This window comes from Chiloscyllium punctatum, chromosome 10 (assembly GCF_047496795.1).
Source record: "Chiloscyllium punctatum isolate Juve2018m chromosome 10, sChiPun1.3, whole genome shotgun sequence".
Lineage (NCBI taxonomy): Eukaryota > Metazoa > Chordata > Chondrichthyes > Orectolobiformes > Hemiscylliidae > Chiloscyllium > Chiloscyllium punctatum.
This window is the reverse complement of record NC_092748.1, coordinates 68,056,037-68,069,588: the sequence shown is the minus strand read 5'-3', so window position 1 is coordinate 68,069,588 and position 13,552 is coordinate 68,056,037. Positions and strand designations below refer to the sequence as shown.

Below are 13,552 nucleotides of genomic sequence, written 5' to 3'. Positions count from 1 at the left end.
CTGATAAGATTCGCATCCAACAGCATTTTATAGCAGATATAATTCGCAGTAGCCCTTAAACTCTCTTTAAACTCCCACATCTGACAAGAAGTACATCTCACTGCAAAGGCCATTTTTGATCCTTCACAATCTACAGACCCAGAAAATAACGCTGTCTTATTCCTCTACAAAACACTGCACCAGGTTAAATTAATAGCTATGGCTTATATTTTCTGTTTAATCAAGAGACTTATCTCCAAAACATATAATCAAGAAAGAACCCACTATACTAACTAATACAGCCTTTCTCTTGGACAGACTTAAAACAACAATTAACATATCTGATTCTGTGTTGTGAACTTCGCCCAAACCGGTTCCTCCAAGATTAGTTGTGAAATTCACTATGTTAATTTTCCCAGATGCACTCGTATGTCCAGCGATACAGCAAGGGCAGTAACTGTGCAGGTTCTCTCTCTCTCCACCCCCCCCCATTAAATTTTGCTAAATGCTATTATACATGGTAATCCTTGATATACCAGGCTCTGATTTATATTTACATTAGTTATGGACTAATCTGTCATTTTGTGTCCTAGTCCATGTACTCTGTTTCTTCGGGTCTCACTGTAATGTATCTTCTAGAATGTTGCTTCCAGTTTAGAATCTTCAAATTTGTTCTATTTACCCCACACTCTAGAATTTCTATTCCGTGATGGGCAGCACAATAACATAATAAAAGGTTTGCTCCAAAACTTAATGCATGCACAACACTCAGCTCCTACATAAGTTGCACTATTATGAGAATTGTACATGCATTTGAGATGAAATATCACGTACAGACAAACTATACAACCAGCTTATATTTTAATGAGCTGCTTTAGCAGAACAAAGGAAATGTAATTTTCTGTGCAGAACTGAAAGGCTGGATGTCTTTCTCTCTCTCTCTCTTTTCTTTTCTCTCTCTCTTCTTTTCTCTCTCTTTTCTCTCTTTTCTCTCTCTCTCTCTCTCTCTCTCTCTCTCTCTCTCTCTCTCTCTCTCTCTCTCTCTCTCTCTCTCTCTCATCCCCCTCTCTCTCACTCTCACTCTCTCTTGCTCATCCTCACTCGCACGGTCCCTCTTGCTCTCATTTAAGTAAAAAGAAAAATGCCCAATACTGAATGGGAATAAAGATGGGTGCTGAAAACTTTAAAGGATAATTGAAATTTTCTGTACTGCTGATGGTCCTAGAAATTGATTGACAAACCGTTGTCTCAAGTTAAACATTTATGCCTCATGAATGCCCAGATGACTCTAAATTGTGTATTCTTTAATCTTCAGTTTGTACCAGATGGCGTCCCCTTTTGGCTTTCTACTTCTTTGTACATGTGTGTGTGTTTGATGTAGGTTCAAGTGCACAGTTTCCCAGAGACATATGCTTAATGTTGCATCTTTATCATTTTTCTTTGGGTTGGCAGATAATAAAATTGCTTTTTCTTTCACTCGAGAGAACCTTCTAATTGGTTCCTTATTGTTTCTGGTGAAAACAGTTGGTTTCATTTTAATCATGGAAAAGTATTTAAATCTTTGCTGCCAATCAGGGAGGTTGAAAATTAGGGAACTGATTCACCATCCTCAGCTTAAAATTAGTCAGTGGGTAGCGGGTGGATTAGGCATCTCTGAATTTTTACAGTTGGTAGCAATCATTTACCTGCATTGTGCTCTCATGCCCACTCTCACAGGATTTGAACTCTATTTCTATTATATTGAGTTAATGTATTAACATTTGAATTGGATAGTCATTTAATAATCCTGTAGCTATTTGCAGATTTCAGTTCCACGAGCGGAAATTACTTAAAATCCTTTTGTCTGAATATGGAGGGATCGTGGTATAGTGGAAATGTCACTGGACTAGACATTCAAAATGGCAAAAATGAGGACTGCAGATGCTGGGGATTAGAGTAGAGAGTGTCGTGATGGAAAAGTACAGCAGATCAGGCAGCATTCAAAGAGCAGGAGATTCGATGTTTTGGGTAAAAGCCCTTTATCAGGAACGAGGTTGTGAGCCAAAGGGGTGTGAGATAAATGGGAGGTGGGTGGGGCTGGGGGAAAGATAGTTGGGAGTGCGATCGGTAGATGGAGGTGGGGGTAATGGTGATGGGTTGGAGAGGAGGATGGAGCAGATATATGGAAAGGAAGATGGGCAAGTAGGACAGGTCATGAGGGCAGTACCGAGTTGGAAGGTTGGAACTGGGATAAGGTGAGGGGAGAGGAAACTGGTGAAATCTGCGTTGATCCTGTGAGGTGAGAGGATCCCAAGGTGGAAGATTTAAGCATTCTTCATCCAGGCATTGTTTGGTTTGGGAGTTGCGATGGAGGAGGCCCAGGACCTGCCTGTCCTTGGTGGAGTGAGAGTGTTGAAGTGCTTGGCCACGGGGCTGAAGAGTTGGTTGGTGCGGGTGTCCCAGAGATGTTCTCTGAAGTGCTTTGCAAGTAGGCATCCTGTCTCTCCAGGCTAGTGGTCTGGGAGGAACTTGGGTTTGAATCATACCAAGGTACATAGTGAACTTTGAATTCAATAAAAAAAGCTGAAATAGAAAGCTAGCTTCATGGTGATCATGCAACCATCCTTACCTGGTTTGATCAATATGAGCCTAGACCCACAATAATATTGTTGACACTTAACTGCCTTCTGAGAAATTAGGGAAGGTTAGTAAATGCTGGCATAACTAGTGACATCCGCACTGCATGAATTAATATAAATAAATTATCAGTATGCTTTCTGTGAGGATACTACCGACTGATTGACTGCATCTGCTTTTAAGGAATGGAGGAAAGAAGACAACTGTTAGAATGGCCTTATTCTGGAATTTGCGTCTGAAGAGCATCTCCTGAACTAGAAGGGCACTATTTATTGGAACTAAGTGATGCCTTTCTTTTCAAAATAAAGGCTGTTCTTTGCAATTAGATTTATTTTCTATTTATTCATTACAAAGTTTGACATTATAATGCATAGCTAAGATGCTCAGAATTTAGGTGGTTGGTCAGCTCGGTTAGTCATATAAATTCAATTCCTATACTAGCTGAAGTCACCATGACAAACCTGTCTTTGGGGCGCAATGCCCCTACAGCTGGACAGGAAGCACAGGTTCAAGTTCCACTTGCTCCAGATGTGTGTGATAACATCTCTGAACAGATTGATTAGAAAAGTAGGTGAAATAAAACAATTTTGAAAATTAAAAAGCTGGAGTCGTATACTTTGGAGTTTTGTATCTCAGCAAAAAGCTATATTTCACGATTTATTTTGGCTCATCTTGTTTTTATTCCTTCATGGTGTGCTGATATCACTGTCAGAGCCAATATTTGTTCCCATCCCTATTCATTTTCTAAGAAAATGGTGACCTGCTACTTTGAACCACTGTAGCCCATGTGGTGATAGTCAAGTTGTCATTACAGTTTGGTACTGGAAGGTTTACAGAGGAAAATTGTGAGTCAAGCATGTTGCTGTGGGTCTTGAATCTCATAATAGGCCAGCCGAAGTAAAGATGGCTGATTTTCTTGTCCAAAAGGGTATTAATAAACCAGATTTTCTTTTACTTGGTCACCATTAATAATGTTACTGAGTTTTTACTCCCAATTTATTTAACTGACTGATTTTACATGGCTTAACAGATCCCGTGGGGTTTGCATTCATGGCTGTGGATCATAAGTCCAGGGGTGTGGATCACTAGTCTGGTAATGTAACCTCGACGCTAGTATTCCCGTGAATATTTGTGAATATTCCTGAAATTAAACACGCAAAATTCTTCAAATGCCAAGGAGAGCGCCTTTAAAAACAAACCTGAACTGTTTCCGACTTTGTATTCATGCAAAAATCCTTTCTGCAATTAAAATACCCATTGTGTTTTTAACAATAAATGCTGTCCTCCTTTTCTGGTCGTAGACTTTTCGAGAAGGACAAACCAGTTTTGTTTTCTGAAGATCCGATTTTTGTTTTCCTATTTTCCTATTCTAGTATATCCCAGAATAAACCAACAGCTGAGTAACTGTAAACATGAAACATTCAATGTCAGTTTCAATTAATATGACAGTTAGTTGCCATACCTTTTGAAGCACTTTTACATAAAACCATACTAATGAGCTGCACTAATATTCTTAACCATTCTACAATATATCTCTTGAATTCAGAAGCTTGTGTTATACAATATGTCATTTTTTATTTTATAATCTTTGGGAAAAGTGAGTGTTTAAAAAAAAAGTTGCTCTGTTCTCTTTAAGAATAGACGACAAAAGCAAAGTAGTATGAATAGGGGAGACAACAGCTTAGTGATATTATCACTGGACTGTTAATCCTGAGACCCAGGTAATGTTCTGGGACCTGGGTGTGAACCCCACCACGGCAGATGGTGGAGTTTGAATTCAATGAAAATCTGGAATTAAGAATGTAATGATGACCATGAAACCATTGTCAATTGTCAGAAAACCCCATCTGGTTTACTAATGTCGTTTAAGGAAGAAATCTGCTGTCCTTACCTGATCTGGCCTATATGTGAATCCAGACCCACGGCAATGTGGTTGATGCATAATTGCCCTCTGCGCAATTAGGGTTGGGTAATAAATGCTGACTGAGTCTTCTCCTTTTGCCAGACACCCATAGTTAGTTTGCTGTGGAGAAGGGAGCTGCTGAATATATGTACATCAGTGTGGCACCTTAGGTGAGTGATAGTTATGAGAGCAGCATGGCTCAGATTATTTTACATAGCTGGCTCAGGAAGTGATTGCAGCTATGGTTATGAAAGCAACTGTGGAAGAAGATGAATACAACTAACTACATTGGAGAGTAGTGCAGGCAAAGTTAAGCAATTCAAAATTAGGTTGAAGTACACCGTATGGTTGAAATGATACATCTATGATATGCTTCTCAATTTTCTTTGTCAGTGTGACCCATTTCATGCCCTAAAATTCAAGTAACCCCACAGAAAAATTTTGAGGTATGAGAGCTGTTTAGTTGTAGGTTTGCTGAGGCAGAACAGGAGTTTAGAGTTATGGAAATGAATAGAAAAGACAAGATTTCTACAAAAAAAATGCAAGCAGCCACTTTTCTTGCATTTTTGTGACAGCAGCTAGGTCTCCAAGAGTACTCCATTGGGCCGCACCCAACAATAGATAGAAATGAAGACATTTGAAAGAGTCCTGCAAACATCAAAAATAAGTCCAATTGCATGGTAGCCATTGCTACGTTGGAGCTCACTCACCCAAAATCTCATCTGGGCTCATAATCCCCAATTTGGGAAGCCCTGGAATAAATGATATTTGAATGTTCTGAAATTGCTGGAAACACTTCGCAGATCTGGTAACCTCTGTGGAGAGAAATCAGTTAAGGTTTTGAGTCCAGTGACCCTTCCTCAGAACTCAAAATGTTAACTCTGATTTCTCTCCACAGATGCTGCCAAACCTGCTGAGCTTTTCCATTAATTTCTATTTTTGTCTCTGATTTACAGCTCCCGCAGTTCTTTCACCTTTTATTAAATGTTCTGAGTGGGTTCTATTGTAAATTAATGAGCCATGTTTCTATTTCCGGTTAGCTGTATAATCACTGTTTATGAAGTTATGATTTTCAATTCCCTTAACACTAAAATGTACAAAAACATATTTTTGCTCGTTTTTCTGCTTTACTTTCTGAATTCTATTCTGGCCATAAAAAGATTCCACTTTTTAATTCTAATCTGTTCAACAAACTACTCCACTCACCATAAAATAGTTTGGGAGTTCTTGTGCTCATTCAAAGAATTTATCACAACTTTATTGTTGCAAGAAAAGTTGCAGATCTCATGGTATTGTCATATGAGAGAGCATGGTGTCATTTGGATTGATAATTCTTGTTATTATTATGTGAAATATGTTTGTCCCATTTTAAGAAAATATTGCACTTTGCTTCAGGCTTTCATATTTTTACAGACAAAATCAGAGTGTGGACAATATGGCCAATGATAACAGAATGAGTGCAATCCAGTTTTGCATTTTCTGCATAGATATACAAATGGTCACAAGAGGGCTCTGTTACACTCCTCCCTCCCTTATTTGACTTTGATACAATCTTAATGCATTTCTCATTGTTCATCTTTTCATGAATCAAACATCACCACTGGTATTGTATTTTCATGCAGATAATGCCTTTCCAAACACTTTGAGAATTTCGGAAATGATCTTGATTCATCGTTTAGCTGAGTGGGGAGATGTTATATCCAACAAAGGCCAATTTTGACCTTGACATTCAGTTGAACTTTCCAGTCATTGGTCATGTCTGGCTGACCTAGTTTGTAGGGCAACTTATGTTGAAGTAACTGCTGCTACTCTACAGTTTCCAAATAGTCTGTTTCAACAAGCATATTTGATTCTTCTCAACTTCATTCATTTTTATGAATTTTGTAAAGGTAACTTGTACTTACAAGTACAAAGCTAACCTTTCCCCATGCAAACATCTTGACTTAATGTGCATGAGTATGACATAATATTCACCGCTATTCCTGGTAACCACATGCAATCATGAATCTTAACTTTAACTTGGTTCAACTGAAGAAAATTTTCCTCTCCCTTTATTCCTATCCTGACTTGATTCTGTCTGAATTGTTTCTTTTCTACTGACTGGTGAATGTGACTTGAGTAACTAAAAAGCTTGTTCTGAACTGTCTTTGAAGGAACAATTCAGCTGGCATTCTGCCATTAATAGTGCGAGGTGTGTTATAATAAATAAACACAAAGTTTGCCAAGTTTGGGATCAAAGTAAATTGATTTTAATTTATATCTCACATTTTTTTTAACAGGAGCCTGCTTTGCAAGTTGCACTGTTCACACTGCTGGTCCATTGGAAACAAGATGATGTGGTGGACCTCTAGTGTGTTACACCTGTTCCTTTTAATGAATTTTGCAAAATCCTTCTGAATAAAACTGAAGTATGCTGCTGGATGCACTTTCCTCTGGAAACCAATAAGCAGCAAGCAAACAATACAAAAAAGTTAAAGTCTTGTTAGGTGTGAAACCCCTCAACTCACTTTAAAAGGCTATGTATTACAATGTTAAAAATCACACAACACCAGGTTATAGTCCAACAGGTTTAATTGGAAGCACACTAGCTTTCGGAGTGGCACTCCTTCATCGGGTGGTTGGTCACAACCACCTGATGAAGGAGCAGTGCTCCGAAATCTAGTGTGCTTCCAATTAAACCTGTTGGACTATAACCTGGTGTTGTGTGATTTTTAACATTGTACACCCCAGTCCAACACCAGCATCTCCAAATCCTGTATTACAATGAAAAGCTATTGCTTTTCTGAAGTGCAGCTACTGTTGACATGTTTACAAAGGCACTGATAATAACTGTTTTCAAATGAGGTTTTGGAACCCAATTTCTGAAAAAGTGATGGAAGCGGAGTCCATGAATATTTTAAAGGCAGAGCAAATAGGTTCTTGTTTACCAGGGATAGGCAGGAATGTGGGTTTAAGGTTACAATCAGATCACATGTGATCTTATTGAGTGGTGTAGAGCAGGTCTGTGAAGCAAAATGGCCTACTCCTCATTGTTTGCATGTATGTGAGCTGAACATACTTTACATTGTTTTCACTGTGTCTTCTATCTCCTTATCTAATCTTGGCCATCAAAAGGTAGCTTCTTACAGAATTCTATTAAGCTAATTCCTAAGTGTCAGTCACGCAGCTCTTGTGGAACTGTGATCTGTACTTTGCAGGCATTAGAACTCTCCACATGACATAGCCCTTTATTGACTTATAACTTACTACTTTGTGTAAAAAGAAATGGTCTGACTTTTTCATCCACTATTTGTGTTAGCCACCCATTTGAAATACATTCATACATTCTTGCCAATTTGCAGTCCCTCTGAGTTATTTTAGCAACAGGGTTGCGTGTGGGATCTTGCCCAGGGCCCATTTGTTTCTATCTGCTTTCCTCCTTTGTTTTACTTTTGCTTCTGCTCTTTGTCTTTTGCTTTGTTTTCCTTTCCTTTTGGTCTTTTTTTCTTCTGTGGTGGATTGGTCGGCATCACTGGCATGGCAGTGAGAGTGGGCCACGTGTGAAGTGGCGGATGTGACTTCTTCTGACGATTAAGAGGCTGGTGGCTGTGAGGACATTATCCAACCATTCAGGGCCTGTGGCAGTGGCAGTGGCAGTGGCAGTGGCAGTGAGGCAGTTCTCCTGCTGTTCTGGGCCGATGGCAGCTTCCGCAAAGCTACTCCAGCGATCAAGGATGGTAGCGCCGATGGCAGCAGACTGTTCAAGGTGGTGGCACTGGGAAAGCAATATCTGCAGCTGAAGTAGGACTTGTAGCCCGGTGGTGGCCTGGCCTGGCAGCGGAGCCAGGGACTCTTGGTTGTGGAGTGAGTGTGAGATAATAGTTTACTGCAGTCTCCAAAGGCTTTGGGTTGTAGTGCTGAGCAAGCTTGATCAAGATGTCAGACAATGGTGTGTATTTTCACTCTGGACCGAGTAAATTCTTGACCACCTTGTGCACTTTTAGGCTTGCTCCAGTCAAAAGATCACCCTTTTCCTTTCCCACACTACCTAAATGGCAACTGGATTATCCGGGACTTCGACATCATTGTTTGCCGTACGAAACAGCTTCTAGCCATACATCAAACATCAAAATGTTGTTGGTCACAGTAGCTCTGCCCCAATAATTTCTTCAGATATAGCTTTCTCAGTCGAATCACCCATGAGTTCAACTCAGCATATTTTGACTGGGTTTGAGCCTTTATCTCAACAGTTCAGTTCCTCAGTTAGCAAGAAATGTATTTAATCCAAATTTCTTCAGCTGAGGAAATCAGTGATCCCATCCTCCATGCCAAATTTTCATGTCATTTGAAATAAGTTGCTTTTCTGGTCAGAGTGACAGTCTACTGGCTAAACATTTCAGTGGCACTTTATTATAGAGGCTCAAAATTTTGAATATGAGTGGAGGGAATATTAGTGTTCGCTGCTGGATTCGGTGAATCTCTGCGAATATTGGAGCTAAATGTGAGGTAGGCAGTGCAGTGTGCAGGTGAGTAATGCTCATGTGCAAAGATAAATATCCCATATACTGGAGAGTTCTAGATGCAGATAGCTCAGGATATGGGAAGAGCAGGTCAAGTACAGGACTGACTACAAAAAATAGAATGGTTGGTTGATGTGCACAAAGTGTCAGTCAGTCACAGGGATCCAGTTTTATCTAGAGTTGCCTTATGTAGATGAAAGCATGAATGGATATAAGGGGTTGCTGTTACCTGAAGGTTGCTGCAAATATTTTGTCAGGAGTGTAAAATGGCTAAAATATATGGTGACATTCAAGTCAGTAGTAATTCAGCATTTGAAATCAAAAGTGATTTATTGTGAAAACCATCCTGTTTGAGTTCAAATCCTGTACACAGCAAACCTTAAAATGCTGGAAAGTTGAATAGTAAGTCCAAATTTATTTGGAGGGAAGGACCCCGCCCATCCGAGAGAGAAATTTTATATCATCAGAACTCACTTTGTCCTTCAATAAGAAAGGTCAAAACCCTCCATTAGTCATATAAAATTATACGAAAAAAAAATTTCATACTCACATTTTCCTGAAGTTAATTGACATGTAGTTTTTGAAAACAATAGTAGAAATCGGTAGTAATTGAGTTGGAGTTCTGCACTCTTTGTTGCTTTTATTTTTATAATATCTGATTCCTTTTTCAGATATGGAGTCTGGGGAGTGGCTGGCATCCAATTCCTCTGCCCCTTCTACATCTTCAGCATCCTCCACTGCTACCGCATCAGCTGCTACAAAGGGTAGCCTTTCAACGGGAGCTGCAGGATTTGGCTCCACACTGTCGACCTGCGGTAAGGACAGTAGTCTGTTTCTTGAATGGGCCATCCTATTAAGCTAGTTGGTGAAATGTAGATTAAGTTAAACCTGTTGTTTAGGGACATTAAGTGACTTGCATAAGGTATCTTTTTTTTTACAGGTGTCTTTATTTTGAAAGTGCCAATTACATGTGGAGTAAGCTGGGTGAACCAAATAACCTGCAATTATATATATCTCCTCAGACATTCATTTCATTGACTCTCATTTGGAAACATATCTACCTTCAGAGTCCTGCCAATGGGATTTTCTCTTTTTTTGTGTTTCCTAGTTCATTACCGTACTTGGGACCCTGTTCCATCATGGACGTGATATTCTGATCCACGTGGTTTGCTGCATTGGCAGCCTCCAAAAGGCATGATGTGCCTAGGAGATACCTGCCACAGTCAGAGAATGGGGAAGGGGAAAGTTACTGTTCCTTTGGTTGAGACAGCATTTCTCCATTGTTTGAAGCGCTGGAAGACATACACAGGTCATTCTGCTATAACGCACAATTTCATTAACGTGAATTCACTGAGTTTGATGAATTGGGGACACTGCTTTTAAAACTCCAACTTTTAAAACATGTATTGACGGTAACGTGACTACATCGCCAACACTTTAAACGCTGTTTTAAATGCAATTTCTTTATAATGCGGGTTTGCACAAGAACGCAACCACCACATCAGAGAAAACTACCTGTACACTGCAATTCACTCCATATCAGTACCTGACATACTGGGGAATCCAGTTGCAACCGACTTTTTCCCCACTCTTTTTCAGCTTTTTGCATGTTTTGAATTGGTATTTAACTGAAGTGAATTAGCAAATCAAATTAAAGGGTAGAACAATAGAAATGCTGTTGTAGACAATAAAAGGGTGTATTGCAGCAAATACAGAATAGATGCATTCTCATGACAAAGAAAAAAATTCCAAGGGACAGACCCATTATCCATGGGTAACTAGAAATATTAAAGATACTATTAAAGTAAAAGAAAAAGCATATTATTGTACAAAGATAGGTCAGAACATTAGACAGAATATGAAAAAGAGCAAAGATGACCAAAATTTAATGAAGAGGAAAGATTAGAGTAAGAATTCTAAAAACCGTTTTTGTAAATATTTAAAGAGTTCATGAGTATTGGTCTGATACCAAGTGTTCTGGGGAACTAATAATTGAGAGTAACAAAATGGCAGATGAATTAAAACAGTATTTTCATCTGTCTTCATTATAGAGGATATAATTAACACCCAAGACTGAAAGATGAATTAGGAAATAAAAAGAGGAAAGAATTCAGGAAAACCACAATCATCAGAGAAGTAGTATTGCGTTATTTGTTGGAATTGCAGGCAACATGTTCCTGGGATTTCTTCCTAGGGCCTTAAAAGAAAGGGTTAGTGAGACAATTGATGCATTGTTTTCAATTTTCAAAAACGACTTTGATCCGAGAATGGTCCCATTTTAGATTATAAGACAATACATATAAATCCTTAATAAGTGAGGAGATTACAAGGCAGTTATCTTAATATATGTCACAGGGACAATGTTGAACTTATTATTCCATATTTTATAATAGGGCAGGGTAATCTGGAAAAGTCAACATGGTTTTGTGAAAGGGAAATCATGTTTCACCATTTGATGGGAGTTTTTTGAGGAGGTAACATGCTGTGGATAAAGATAATCTGGTGAATGTACTGTACTTAAGTTTCCAGAAAACATTTATTAAGTTGTCACATCAAAGATCATTTCAGAAAATAACAACTCATGGTGTAAGAGATACCATATTGACATGGATTGAAGATTGGCTGATTAATGGGAAGGAGATGGTAGGTAAAGTCGATATCATGTGGCACTGGAAAAAGCACAGCATCTGAGGAGCAAGAGAGTTGATGTTTTGGACATAACCCTTCAGGACTGCCCAGTCCTGATGAAGAGTTATGTCTCAAATGTCAAGTTGTTTGCTCCTCAGATGCTGCCTGACCCGCTGTGCTTTTACCAGTGCCACTCTTTATTGACTCTGACTTCTCCAGCATCTGCAGTCCTCACTATCTCATAGCAGATAGTAGGTATAAATGTTATTTTTCAGGCTGTTAAAGCGTGATGGGTGGTGTCCCACCAGGATTAGTGCTGGAGGCTCACCTATTTGCAATTTATGCTTGTCTGATTTTCTGATGACGCAAAGATATGTGGGAAAGTAGGCTGTGAAGACATGTGGAGAATGCAAATAGGTAGATAGGTTAAGTGAATGAGAAAAGGTGTGTCAAATGGAGTATAATGTGGAAAAGTGTGAAACTGTCCAATTTATCTGGAAAAATAAAAAAGACGCATGTTACCTAAATGGTGAAAGATTTCAGAGCTCTGAGATGGAGAGGCAGCTGGGTGTCTTACAGACAATAAGAATTTCTGTAAATATTCAGAGTTAACAAAGTGAATGTTGGTCCTATGCCAAGTGAGATAAAGGGATTAATAATGGAAAATAAGAAAATGGCAGATGAATTAAACCAGTATTTTTCATCTAGCTTCAAGATATAGGTAACATACCAGAAAGAATAATAAATTAGGAAATAGAAAGGGAGAGGATTTCAGGAAAATCACAATCAACAGATAAGTTCGTGAATTGCAAAATGTTTGTATGGAGGTGCAAAAAGTAGTTGTGGAAGTTAATAGAATTTTATTTATTACAAGCAGAATTGAATGCAAAATTAGGAAGGGCACTTATGGCAGAGTGGTAGTATACCTGCCTTTGGGTCAAGAAATTGGGATTGAAGCCCCACCTGCCATGGAAGTGTGTCATGACATGAGCAGGTTGGTTAAAATACCTAAAAACAGAAGTCTATAGCCACTGTTCAGTTGTTTAAAGGGTTGTTGTGGAAAAACAACAGTGTTCCAGTGGTAGGACCAGAGGACATAGTCTCAGAATAAAGAATGCCAGTTTAAGACTGAGAGGAGGAGGAATTTATTCTCTGAGAGTTGAAAGTGTCTGGAGGTGCTTGCTACAGGGAGCTGTCAGGACAGAGTCCTTGTCTATGTCAGCCCTAAATATGCCCAGGTTCTTGATCTATCATGGAATCGATGATCACCGGGAAATAGCAGGAAGATGGACTGTGAGGGCCATTGGATCAGCCATGATCCTAATGAATGTTGGAGTAGGACCATGAGGCTGACTGGCTACTCCTGTTGCTATTTCTTATGGTCCCTACTATTTTTATAGCCTGAATTCAAGTCCCATCTGTCATATAGCTGTGCAATGACATCTCTGAATGGGTTGATTTTGAAAATATCTAAACAGTAGGGGGGCTTTTTGCTTCAGTTAAACAGGACTCTGGTAAGATTGCAGCTTGAGTACTGTTGACAGCATTGGTCATCTTATTTGATGAAGGATACATTGGAGGCAATTCAATAAAGGTGCACCATATCAAGAGATGGAATGAATGGATTGACTCAGTTGCAGAGGTTAGGCAGGTTAGCTTTGTATCTGCAGGAATTTATAAGAGAAAGAGCTGAGTTCATTGAAAGATATGACTGCATTGGACGATTATTTGGAGAAAAGTTGTATCCAGGAGAATAGGGAAATCTGGAGATTTACGCTTTGAACAGCTGTTGCAAGCATAAAAGGCTGAATGGCCTCTTTCTGCATCATAAGACTTGTGTGATACTGAGGGGTCCTGAATGGGTAGATGTGGAAATGATCGGGTGAAGATGTTTTCTATTATAAGTGAACCTAAAGCTAGGTCTCAT

General features: G+C 39.2%; 1 protein-coding gene across 14 annotated transcripts in view; it reads left to right on the top strand.

Moving 5' to 3' along the window:
• The window catches only part of baz2ba (bromodomain adjacent to zinc finger domain, 2Ba), a 353,869-nt gene that overhangs the window by 162,229 nt on the left and 178,088 nt on the right, over positions 1 to 13,552 (top strand). For all 14 annotated transcript variants that reach the window (XM_072579429.1, XM_072579427.1, XM_072579426.1 and 11 more), the window contains one exon: positions 9,669 to 9,812. In XM_072579429.1, coding sequence (XP_072435530.1) covers positions 9,671 to 9,812 — 142 coding nt within the window. In that variant the 5' untranslated portion in view covers positions 9,669 to 9,670. The remainder of the gene's footprint in view (positions 1 to 9,668; positions 9,813 to 13,552) is intronic.